The 13740-nt window shown below is 38.8% G+C and overlaps 1 protein-coding gene across 1 annotated transcript in view; it reads left to right on the top strand.

The window, feature by feature from the left end:
• The window catches only part of naaladl2 (N-acetylated alpha-linked acidic dipeptidase like 2), a 281530-nt gene that overhangs the window by 199713 nt on the left and 68077 nt on the right, over window positions 1–13740 (top strand). The window contains exon 12 of the mRNA XM_006801991.2: window positions 1040–1129. Within this exon, the coding sequence (XP_006802054.1) occupies window positions 1040–1129 (90 nt within the window). The remainder of the gene's footprint in view (window positions 1–1039; window positions 1130–13740) is intronic.

Raw genomic sequence — 13740 nt, 5'->3', positions numbered from 1 at the left:
AAAGGTATATATATACAGATGTATATCTAAATGAAAAGCTTCTGTAGAATCAGTATCAGTTTTACTTGTTTAGTGATGGGGCTAGAAAAAACAAAGTGCTCACATATGAGATAACTCTTAGTGACAGTCAGGCGAGAAGAGAAAAAGCAGTAAAACCACCAACATAACTAGGCTCATGGAGGGCAGCCACCTGCTTTGACCCTTCGATGTGAGGGAAAGGCAAACAGAGAAAAGAAGACCTGACAGTTTGCAGGTTTGTGGTGCCAGCAATTGCAACAATGTTGAGAACAGAGAAGGAAAAAAATGCTATTATATGTGGATATAAAATATCCTGTTCATAGCATGATAATAATATAAATATCCTGTACTATCATGGAGAAATAACTGAAAAGTAACACTTACTTTTCCTGTTGAAAGCACTGACACCGGTCAAAATAAAATAAAAACTAATAGGATGTTCAAGACTGCTGCCGTGTGCCGTGTTTGAACTTCTGATATCATGAACTCTCTGCTGTTTGGTTTGACTCTATTTGAAAAAAAAGAAGGTTAAAAAAAGGAAAGAAAGAAACTTCTACAAAGACAGCCCAATGACTTTGAAGTCACAGTGAGGTACTTTGTTTTTTGAGGACGTTACATAGTATACTGAGGTGACAGTGAGGTAATTTTAGGTGCCGTGTAGTCATGGTTGACTTTGTGTAGCCGTCCGCCTGTGAGTTTGTGTGTGTGTGTGTTTGACACCACAACACAAAAGCTGAGCAGCTCTGTGGCCTTGAGAGCATTTACTGTTGTTTCCTGTCAAAAACTTGACAGGTCACTCCACTCTTTCCCGCTTATAATAGAAGAGAACAAATTAGAATATATGAAAAAAAAACAAGAAACTGGAGGGAAAGGTGTCCTTTTTCTATTATTATTTAATACTATGGAGAAACAAATCATTGTTGTCCCTCACTAGCATGGAATGCTTCTCATACACAGTAACTTTGTCATCTTATATTTAAGACTTTTTTTCTTCTCTTTTTATTCACCCCTTTTCTTTTAGACCACCAGTTTTCTGTCAGAGGCCCAGTTTTCTTCAGAGTCACCAGAAACCCTGGACCCACTTTTCAAGTTCCATGAGACCATTGCTAAGGTAGGACCATGTAATTATTTCTAATTCTAGCAAGAATTGCGACTGTTATGACAACTTTACCATGTAAGGCAGGATCTCTTGATTTGGGACATCTGTGCTACATATGGTATTTTCTACGCTGTGAATTTTGACAAAATTAGGAGACAAATGTAAAGAATATGAAGTTCTTCCAGTTGGAAAAAAAATGAAAAAGCATATACGTTCATAGTTTATCCTGACTTGGGAAGGGCTTGGTTAGGAATGTTGGTAAACAGAGCATAAAATCTGAAAGGTAGAACCCTATGTAAAGGAGTGTATAGTTTGATATCACTGAGTGCACTGCTGAAGAAAGCCCATGCCATAAATGTGGTTTAAACTTTCTTGTCCCAAATGAGATTATCTCCTCCATCAGAAATTGCTAAAATACTACACTGTAAGCATGTCTGTGTTGAATGAACCAGGGATAACAACTTTTACTCAATGTCTAAGCGTTATAGAAAAATAGTTTGCCAAAATCACAAACGTTACCTTGATGGCTGCTGGACAACCTTGGTAAATATCCCACTGATGGCATTTTCAGATATTCTAGAAAAGTTTGCAAGTTTATGTACGCAAATTTCAATATTATCCTTTAATCAAATAGAGCCAAAACAAAAGGCAACAAAACAATCTCACTTGTAAGAGGAGAGAAAACAGACTCAAATTGTAGACATATACCAAGTGACAGACAATAAGCGAGCTGCACCACAGGGTTGTAATGCTGGCTGCTGATGCCCGTGACAGTCCAGACAAGCCAGTTCACCATGCAACAAATGAGACATCCTTCATGCGTAAATACATGTTGTGTGGCTTTCTGTTCACAAGATTTTCCCAATCAAAATAGTTGTCAGTCAAATATCATTTTATTAACAAATACACAAACATTCTTACTATTATTACTGCAATAACCTTATCAGTATTCCTTGCTTTGTAAGGAAGGTTTAATTGGATTGGACAACTTTTGCAGATGGAAAGAACAAACTGGGTCATTTTGCAAAAATTTGTTATTTATGATAATGTAAATTAATGTTAAATTTGATAATCCAGCTACACATTTGTTTTTCACTTGTCTAGTTCATTGTTGTGGTGTAGGCTAAAGCCTATCCCAGGCCGTCCTCAAGGTGCAACAGGTTGAGAGGCAGGATAGACCCTGGACATGGTGCCAGTCTGTTGGAGGACTAACTCATTTTGATAACTAGCCCATTCTACTTTAAAGTCTTTAGCGTTGCATTACAGAATCTGATACCTGCTATGCTTCAAAACGGGTGGTGCATCATACATGCAGGACAGGGGTGTCCAAACTCCGGCCCGCGGGCCAAAACTCCATTTTTAATTGGCCCGCAAGTAATTTTATAAATAGAACAGAATATGGCCCGCACTTCAACTTTTGCTTGAGCGTATTGCACTTCTTAGTTTTAAGAAGGGGGAGCTACTGTTGATCAAGGCAGTTGCTACACCAAAAAGGACAATCAAAGAAGAAATTTACCACAAGTTACTAAACATGGCAGAACCAAAGAAGCGAAAGGTAGAAAGTGAGTGCAGAAAATTTCAGACACGGTGGGAGAGTGAATATTTCTTCAAAGAATTCAAGGGGAAGTGTGTCTGTTTGATCTGCACTGAAACTGTGGCAGTTATGAAAGAGTATAATGTACGACATCATTATGAAACCAAATATTAGGCCTATGCATCCTACACTGGTGCTGAGCGAGAGCAGAAATTAAAGCAAAGGGTAGCTCTCCTGCGGGGTCAGCAACAGTATTTTTTTTCATGCTCAAAAGGTCCAGGAAAAGGCTCCAATAGCCAGCTATGAGGTCGCCCAACTCATCGCAACACATGGCAAGCCTTTTTCAGATGGAGACCTCATAAAATACGGCCTCGCTAAAGTCACCGAAATAATGTGCCCGGGAAAAGTGCAGGACTTCAACAACGTCAGCATGTCAAGAAATACAGTTGTACGCATTGAAGACTCGTCAGCCAACATTAAACTGCAACTGTCTGATAAAGCTGTGCTTTTGATTTTTACTCCATCGCGTGCGATGAGAGCACCGATGCCACAGACACCGCACAGCTGCTAATTTTTTGCGGAGAGTGGACAGTACCCGTGTGTTAATACATACACACATACTTCAAATATCAATAATGCGCATCAATTCTGTCACTACCCTGCTTTTGCGCACCACTTTCTTATATGCGTTTTTCTTGTTAACACACAGAGTACACACCGCTGTGCACAGCGCACGCACACGCAAAGTCAGCTGATCTCATCTGATGCAGATTTGCTCCTTGATCAAGTGACATTTGTCCGGATTTTTGGCACGAGTGGCGATCAGCACCGCAGCTAGATGGCCCGATTTACATACCCAGCGCAGCTGATACTCACCAGAATAATTTACTAAAATTATATGCACTCTTGTTATTAAGTCCAATTCAGTGTGTTAATGTTGATAATCGTTTCAAACAAACGTTAATAGTGTTGCTAAGCCTAATAACTTAAATAACAAACTTGAAACGTACCCGTCCCATTTTCCCCTTTATTGTTTTTCTCTGTGCTGTAAATCTTCTGTCTAAGAAGAAATCTGAGGCTGCTGTTCTGAGAATGAGCTACCAAAGCTTTTTCTGGATAAATCAATAAAGATCCATTTATGGAAAGCTGTGATGAAGGCAGTTTTGTCTTTAATTATATTCAACAATATAACATATTCGACCACTTTTAAGTGATTTTTCTAACTTTAATACACTAAAGTTAAGGTTACATACCTAATTTCTAGTAAGTGGCCCAGCCCCTCCTATATTTTTATGTATGTGGCCTGCAGTGAAAAAAGTTTGGACACCCCAGATGCAGGAACACTGGTACCATGCTTTTGCTGTTGCTAGGCAGCTGCAAAGCCAGCTGCTGTCAGTCACTTAGCTGGTGTAGCAAATGAAATTAGCAGGGTCATTAGCTAAGTAAAGCATAAAAAGTCACAATCCATTTTAGCTGCAACAGTCAATGCCCAGAATCTATTGATATTTACTGGAGATGAGCAGGCTTTGCAGGAACAATCACTTTATGTTCAGTTCCTCAGTACAGCAGAAGCCCTGACTCTGAAAAAAAAAAAAAAGCAAAAGCAGAGATGTGTTTTCACATCTTTGAAAATATGCACATTCAGGGCAGCTTGCCAGAAAACTTGTAAGGTGTTTCAGGGAAATAAAAAAGGCAACTTGAGGTTAAATGCAGTGCATGTTTATCCACAGCCATCCCTTGTGATTGCAGCCGTCCTTCTTGTTCTTTTGCTATAGTTGTGACATATTTTTCCTCTACAATGACACCTCTGTAAAAGTCAGAATAAATTCACACTGCTTATATAAGATGTTGCCAAATTAGGATTTCCATCTCAGCTAACAGGACCTTTTTAAAATAGCCCTTGCTGTTAGGAGGAACACTCTCATTGCTTATAAATGCCACCAGCTTACCATAGCTATCACCACTGTGGTAAGCTGTCACAGCATACAAATTGCATAAGGCACAGTGACATTTTCATTATCTTTTATGGAGCCCAGCTCTAAATGAAGACACTTCATTTTGTTATGTCCCTACCTTGGCACCTCATATGTGAGAAATTACACTTAGTTTACAAGTACCACCCTGGCAGAACTGTAGTAGCTTGTCCTACTCCTGTGTAGGTTTGTTCTCTGTAAACAAAAGACATTTTTATTCTTTGATGCAGAGAGTGGAGATGGAACCAGATAGAAGCAGACAAATAACTGAAATCACTGGCATTTATATAGGTTGATTATTTTATGATTATTTGTCTTGACTGTGTTTATTGTCACAGTGTAAAGCTTGTTGTGGAGATCGCACACAGATTAAAACCTGGTGCAATGCTGTGTCTCAATGGGGATTGCCATAAACGGATTACCAGATGTGTGTGCCTGGAAATTATATCTAGATTTATGAGTTAAGTTTATTACTGACTATTTATTACTAATTATTTCCTGCAGCTCCTGGGTAATAGAAGTCTTCTAAAAAAGAAGAAGAAAAAAAGCAACTACAGCTCATTTTCTTCTCTTTCATTTCACAAAAGCATAACAACCACAGTGCCCCAGTTAGTATAATGATAAATAATAAAATGAATTATTGTCCGTTTAAAACCATACACAGTTGCAATTTCTATGATGGAAAGGGACACTAATGAATCATTGTATGACAGAGAGATTAACATAAAGCTTAAACGCAAAAAGACTGAATGCAATTTTGTCTTTTTTCATTCTTTTTATGCGTTCAAAAAGCTGGAACTCCATTTCTGCAGTTATTTAACTGCCAACAATTGATACTGCACTATCTATATTCAGCTCAAATGTAAGCAAAACAGGTTTGAATGGTGAGTGTGTGGTCATTTGTGCATGTGTGTGTGCGGGCAGCGTAAGGTGTCATTGTTCACAGTGCAGGTGACCTTCATGTCCATCCCATCCCTGCTGGATGGTGATTGCTCGCCTAAAAAGCACCTGGTTGGCAGCTCATTTTTCTCCCTTGATTTTCATTCAACAGCACCTCTTCCATTCATCTGGACAAAAAAGGTGGAAACTTACTGACCTTAAAAACAAATACCAAACAATAATGGTAGGTCATTCTTGTGATTCGGCGTGTTTCACGGTATTGCAGCATGCTTCATATCACCTCCAACTTTATCCACAGTTGTGGGTTGACACAGATACTGGCTTGGGTCAATAAGTTTCACTTTATAACGACTAAATAAGTACTCTCTCATGTGAGTTACTGTACTTTTGCAAACACAATGGAAAAGGTCACAGATCGGCTTTTATTAAGTGTTAATTTATGTCTTTCACTGAGCAGCAGAGCTTTCTAGGTCTCGCATTGTTCTGTATGCTTCCTACCGCTAAGACCAGGTGTCCCAGAAACATTTTTCTTAGAGAAACTCGAGGCAATGAGATACACTGTCTGTCTTGGTCGTTGTGTCCTTGGGCAAGACACTTCACCAACTGGTGATGGCCAGAGGGGCCGATGGCGCGATATGGCAGCCTCGCTTCTGTCAGTCTGCCCCAGGACAGCTGTGGCTACAACTGTCGTTTGCCTCCACCAGTGAGTGAATGAATAGTGGAATTGTAAAGCGCTTTGAGGGTCTCGAAAAGTGCTATATAAATGCAATCCATTATTATTATTATTATTATTATTATTATTATTATTATTATTATTATTATAGTCCTGTCCTGTTTGCTAGTTTTTAGTTCCAGTGGTCAGATTTGACCTTTCTCTGCTTTAGTTTCAGCCTCCTACAATAAATGATGTCACAATGTAGCTTTAAATGTTTTTTATAACATCGACTTCTATTATTTGAAGTTCTCCAGTTGTCTTTAAAACCAGCAGTTTTAATTATGCTCGCTTTCTCAATCAACTCATCCTGGCCAATTTGCCCTAACCACTTTCCTCGCCTGTACTACTTGAAATGTTTTTTAAGTTTTTTGCACAGTCACGTAAATTGTTAAGCTTGTAATTATACCCTTAAAATGCTGCACATTTGTGTGCAGTTATCCTAAATGATTCAACCAGTATGCCAGTTAAATTTGGGCGGTGATGTTCCGGGAGGAAAAGGGTCACATCTAATGTGCTTTTAAGAATGACAAACGGTTAGGTTGCACTTCATGGTTGTAACAAAAGGAGGGTGTGAGGACGATTGTACGCACACAGAAAATCTAAAGTAGGAGTATTGCAGTTTTCTGCATTTTAGTTGGACAGACAAGATTTTTTTAAGTGCTTATATGAAGAAAAAAAATGTTAAAGGTCTTTGAAAACCAGTGACTCACCTACCCAGTGAGCAACAATCAAATGGTCAAATATTTGGGCACATCAGTGGTTTAAACCCTGGAGTGGATATCTCTGCCCTGTGTTTTCAGACATTTAGAGAAAAAAATCTTCCCAGCTGACAATTCATGCCAAACATTCAGGTTTGTTTCGTACTTACCCTTTATTTTTTTTTTTTATCACATAGACAGAAAAATAAAGTTTTTATTTACAGATGAATCCTGTAATCTCTGGCAAAGCTCGTCCGTGTCTATGAGGAAGGTTGCAGCCATGGTGGGCGGAGGAGAAATAGCGCTGTCATTTGGCCTTAATCATCACATCCTTGGAGATCAGGCAAAGTGCCAGATGTTATTTGTGCAGGTTGTAAAATGAAGGGAGAGAGAGAGGGGGGGGGGGAGAGAGGGAGAGAAGGCCAAAAGTACACTGACACAACATGTCATCATGAAGGGCAAATAGGAGGAGGCAGAGATGTTATTCTCCATGTTAAATATTCAGACTGGGAGAGGAATACAGAAAGGCAGAGAAGTCTGTGACCTCTTTTGGACTTGTGTGTATGTTTGTGTGCCTGGACTTATGTTGTGAAGGAATGAAGCCATTGTGGTGACCAAACGCCCCTCATCGGGTCAAAGTCTTTATGAACAAAATCATTCAAATATGGGTGAAAACATACAAGACGAGGTTAGGATGAGCACACGTTACAGATATGGTAAGTCACCAGGAAAAGAATGTATATCACTGTAATGTCCTTTTGAGTATAGGGAACAGGAAAGTGTGTATGTGTGTGTGTTTTCTGAAATGTCAGCAAGTCTGCAAGAAACATGGAGACACAAACACTTTTGCATATCTTGTAGTTATAATGAACAAAGTTTTTAATAACATAAAACCATACTTAGTTTTTGTGCCAACTGATTCTACTAATAGTAATACCTGCATGTTGTCTATGTCAAATATTCTGATCAATTTATTTACTTATTGTTAGTTAAATAAATCACATGTCCTTCAACATTGTGAATCACACACAAAAAATGGTCGCTCGGCTCAAATCAACAGAAATCTCAAGATAATCCTAATCGTTTCTCTTGTTTTGTCACCATCATACAGCAGAACAAATAAGATTGTGCCTGTGAGGACATTAGTGCATTGCACCAGCAAATAGCAAGTCATCTCAGGATGAAACAAATTACTTACAGCAATAATATGACTTCAGAAAGCTGGGGTCAGGGTGCTAGTTTAGCTCACTGGGTTGAACAGGCACCTCATATCTTATAAGGCTATTGCAGATGCCCGGGTTTGAATTTGCTCATGGCCATTTGCTGTGCGTCTTCCCAGTCTCTCTCTCTCTCTCTTTCTTCTCTCTCCTAGCTTTCCTTTTAAGAAAGCACTCCCCAAAAATACTTAAAAGAAAGCTGGGGTCATTTTAAGGCAGAATCCTAAGTGTGTCCAAAGATAGATGGCTAAAAGACAAATGAGCTCACTCTTCATTCCAGTGTGACAGGGCAGAATTTGTATTTGCGTCAAATAAAATTAATTATTCCTTAAAATCATAGAGTTCAGTCAGAATGAACATTCAATCCTTAAAATTAAGTGGCTCTAAAAGAGAATAGGGTTGAACTCTTAATGAAGACAGAAAAATAGCTCATGGCAACAACACGTCGTGGACATTAGCTGATATACATCTGATATACAGTCTCACTGCAATGCAGTAGGTTGAGCTGGTGTCACAAAATGAGAAAATGTATGTATGTGTCATATTCTTCTGTTTAACAATTTCAGATATGAATATGTATTTTTTCTTTCTCTCTTCTTATTGCATCAGTGTTTTATCATCTTTCTCTGTGTATCATTCTCTCTGTTTTATCCTCACAGCAATACCGAACCACCTCCTGACTCTCTATGGAATGGTGCATGTGTATTGTTAGTGTTGTAGCTCAGGGACTTTGCCTATGCTCTGTGTCCCTGAACTCATTTGTCAAGTGCGGTTTTGGACACAGCTTGGTTGGAAGGGTGGAGGGTGGCAGGTGGCAACAGCATGCATCTTTCACTTTCTTTGTTCTTTCTCTCCTCTGCCTCCCTTGGCCTCTAAGTGTGCAGTGTTCTCAGAGTAGCACATTTTTTAAACGTGGTCGTGTATACAAGCTGGAGTCCTCTGAGTTGGCAAAGCATGGCAGGCGTTGATCAGGCCAAGGACATGTAGCAGGTCCCTGCTGCACAGTGCTAGGTTTGCGTCAAACAGCCATATACTTTACATGTGCAGTAGGTATACAAGTGTAAATATAAATGTGATGTTTGCCTTAATTTTTACATTTTTACTCGGCCATTTTAATCCTTGCACTTTAAACACTTCAACCCACTTTTGTTTTGGATTTTAATAATTACTGCGGTTAGCAACACTTTCCTGTGAATTCTTAAAAAAATGTTGATTTCCCACACCTGACGATGTGCAGGAGCACAAAAGAGCAATAAACTTCTTCTGGCCAATGTATGTGTGACTTACTCCCCAACGATCCCTAATTTAGATTTTGTCTCTCTTAAAAAGAGGGCTGATCTCTCAGTGCAGAAAAGCTAAAGGAAACTATGTTTGCATCTCTGTGACATCAAACATCTCTGATGCCCTAGGATGACAAAGAACTAACACAACATGAACTGAGATGTGTCATATTTTTGTATCTTCTCTTCTTAATATTAGTAGTAGTAGTAGTGGTAAGCAGTATTATGTTAGCAGCTGTCATTAGAGTGTTTTCATACCTGCAGTCAGTTTAAATCAAATTCTGAGACGTGCAAGTGCGGACCAAAACAACCTCACCAAGACCCTTTGCAGGAGGTGATCTTGGTGCAAATAACTATGAAATGATGTCTTCCACTATTCCAGAACATAGCACCTTCTTCCTGTATTTACTTTTCTTGGTCCTGCCCCAGACACATCTGGCCAATGAGCAGACATACTACTATAATATTCTCGTGGTTTATAGTCATGCATTTTGGTTCACTTGGAGTTGACCTGGATTTTTCTCTGTGTGAAAATAAACCAAGTAAAAAAGAAGCGACGAGCTACAAACCCATCAACTGATTTGGATTGGTAAACATTTATATGTGTAAAAAACACTCTAAGAATGTGAGAAAACTTTTTTCTTTATAATATTACACGCAGTGTACTTTAAAGCAGTGAAAGGAGTTTTGGGAGCAATAAAAAGTGAGCTTGGGAAAAAAATTTAATTGATACCTACTTTCCCACCTTCACAGCAAGCAAATCACTCACTGCATGACATAGACAGTGCCATTTTAGAAAGTTACAGAAAGTTCCGGTCACGTACCTCTCAGTTTTGACTTAAAAGTCGTGACTGGAAGGTTTGAGATGTAATTCAACCATGTTTCAACCATTTTTGGTTGCACCCCTAACAATAAATTCAATATTGCATAAAGTCCTTATTCAGTAAAATTGGTAATGGTTCAGTTGATATCATCAAAAGCAAATTTAAGCAAAGACACTGCCATCAAAACATGAGCTGACTATTAGTGGAGACAAAAAACACAAAGGACAAAAGTCTTGGAGACTCAGAGGTTGTAGCCTGCCTCGGGACATTATTCAAGACATCTTTTTCTTCCCAAGACACATGGAATGTGCACTGTATTTGGGGCAAGTGTCAGATTAAACACTGGTGATACTAATAAGGATAGAACAGACATACAGGCTGGAAAACTGGCAAACTGGGGGACTTAAACCTGACAGGAGTGCACAACTACAGCAGATTAAGAAAAAAGAAAGCAGAAATAAGAAAAAGTATGACCACAACAAATCATTATTGTTAGTAGTAGCAGTAGTAGTATCACACCTATATATCACTGGAATTAATTTGTTGTCCTTGTCTTGGAGTGAAACACAAACAGAAACACAGAGGGCAGTAAAAAAGAAGATAGGCAGGGAGACAGGAAGGGCAGATGGTAATAGAACAACCAGGCCCAGAAATGAAGAGTGGGACAGAGAGAGAATGAGAAAACTGCAGATAAGCCTGCAAATATAGATGGAGGTGATGGTGATGAAGACTAAATGTCCCTCCCAGAGAGACATTGATTGGTGAGAGGAAATGAAGACAGAAGGACAGAATGACTTAACATAATACACAAGATCAGACACGCAAATAAAGATGTGTCAGGAGCCAGATAGATGAATAAAAAGCAGTAAAAATGAAAATAAACAGAGAGAAGAAGATGGCACGTATACGAAGGTTGCAAAAAGTTGGCAGACAGAGTTAAAAATGCTGGGGAGAGATTCTGATTCATGGAGTTAAGGAGATGAATAGGAAAGGTATTTAATACATTTTATTTCCAGGTCTGGGCTCATGTGTCTTCTTTATTGAATTCTGTCATCTTTACTTAACATCCACTTCTCATCGCTGCCAAAAAGCACAAATGCCACGAGATGTGATCAGTAAAGGAAGTTGAGAACTTCATGTGAGAAAGTTAATCTGAAGGTGACGCTTTCATGATCTCATACACAACAGAAAAGAGGATACAGTAGTAGATTAGAAAGGAAGGAGGAAGAAGGAAGACAACAAATGTTATTGGGAATAAAAACTCTTGTTCAAAAGGTTCAGACTTCAAATTGACCCTTTGAAAACCCTGTCAGATGTCCATAGAAATGCAGACCTTCTGTAAACAGGTATTTGAGAGTATATGAATCAAAACCGTTCAGAGTCCAAATTAATGTAACTGTATGGTGGAAATGCAGAGGAGATTTTCAAGAGTCAGACCCTGAACACTTGGGCAGTTCCGGCAACATCACGATTTATAATTATCACACGAGAAAAATGTGTTTTTGACATGCAGCCTAGAGTCTAACTACAAATTGCTGTGGAGGGAAATACGTATTAAAAATATACAAATATTTTGAATCTGATGCTCACTAATTGGTGCCACATAAGACTTCTGCAAGTTGCAGCACTTGTGAAGCTCTGTTTGGCATATTCATGCGGGATCTAATAATCACGTTTTTTCAGACTGGGTCTCATTTTGCATATTGAACCTGTTGGTTTAGTTAGATAATCCATGGATTAGTTTCTGTTCATTCGACAGATTAATAGTTTGGAAGCCCATTGGTATACAGATTTTGTCTTTCAAAACAGACTGCTCTTATTGGACATCAACCTGTTTCCTCTAGAAAATGTTAGTCATTTTCATGGCACTTTCATTCCTGTAGTCATGACTGAGAACCTTGTCACTAATTTGACAAAGGTAGTCAGATTATTCTTCAGGAAAGATGGGTTTTGCGTCTGTGTGTAATGCAGTTGCTTGTCAGCCTTGTCCACTGCTTTTTCGATAAATGCTCGAGAACAAAGGAACATTAAAGCACCCATATAATAGAGATTACAGCAGAGCAAAAAGGAGGAGGGAAAACAGAGGCTTTTCCATCCACTAAGATCAAAGCCTTGGCTTGTGTTGATAGATTGGACTTATCTCTGTGCTGGTGCTTGTTAAGGCTAAGGGGCTTTTTGGAGATAAGATTCGCCCTTCTGAGGCACTGTGGCCTCTCAGACTTTCCCCAGGGGTCACCAGCGAACAAACAATTAACGTGGTCGGTAGCTCTAAATGTATTTCAGACTATGCCCAGTGCTACTACTGTAAGCACATATACTGTCAACTCTTATGTGTCGCATACCTCTGATTATCCACAACATAATCTTCCTAAACATCCAAGGTTTCACTCTACTTGGAGCGACGTCATCGGCGTAACTTTGTGCTGAACATTGGGGGGGGAAGATAAATTCCCAGATGATTAAATATGCAACTATTTTGCTGGTAATACCTGAAAGGAGTAAAGAAAATCAACAGCCTATTTGTGCAAGATAATTCATAATTTTATTGGGGGGGGGGGGGGGGGGGGGGCTATATTGGTTGGGTCTGATTATTGGGGGGGTCATAACCCCCCTAACCCCCCTGGAAATTACGCCCCTGAGTGACGTCTAAGAGGAATGCATTGCACAAAACAACAAATCATGAAAATCATAGAATTATCACATTTGCAGGATGTTCTTGTTTTTGTAGCAAACAAACCATCAATGTAACAGAAAGCAATTTATTTAATAACTAAACATAATAAATTCAATTTCCTTTTTTGGTGAGTTTTTTCTGTTTTTCAAATTGCGTACAGAAAAAAAAATATTGGATCATTCTTAGTTGAAAAAATTAAAGTATTATCAACAAAAACATGACAATTAGTAATGTTGCTGTACCACCTCTGGCTTTTGTAATGTCCTGAACTAATTTAAGTGTCTACCTGTTCATTAATTGCTGAAGTAATGATTGCCATCTCTCCAAGTCGTTTAGCTGACACGCAACTCCTTATATCATAAATGAGTGGGAAAATTTGCTTGTGTTTTTTCAGGCAGTCATCTTTATATTTTTCCCCCTGAACAGCACCAGACAAAGGTTGCAGCATAATCTCCATGGCCAAAGTGATGCTTAGTAATTCACCACTGCTCATCACTTTCATTCAATCATCTCCAGCCCATTGCTTCTCTTTAGCCCTTTGTAACCGTGTTTTCTTTTCTTTAGATGATAGATCAGTGGCTTTTCTTTATGTAAAATAAAGATGTTTTCTTTTTATAAAATTCCCATTTTTGGTTTGAACTTGCTCTAAATTTTACAGGAAATGTTGGTCCAACATTTTCTGACACAATCCATGTTGTTTCGTTCTTGAAGGAATTTTAAAAATGCTTTTCACTGGTTCACATAATTAAATAATGGCAAGTAAGTCACATGTGCTATACTTTGCATGTTAGAGTTAAAGTTAAGAAAC

This window comes from Neolamprologus brichardi, chromosome 23 (assembly GCF_056152115.1).
Source record: "Neolamprologus brichardi isolate AB-2024 chromosome 23, ASM5615211v1, whole genome shotgun sequence".
NCBI lineage: Eukaryota > Metazoa > Chordata > Actinopteri > Cichliformes > Cichlidae > Neolamprologus > Neolamprologus brichardi.
Note: the sequence above shows the minus strand (reverse complement) of the source record. Positions and strands in the feature narration are given on the sequence as shown.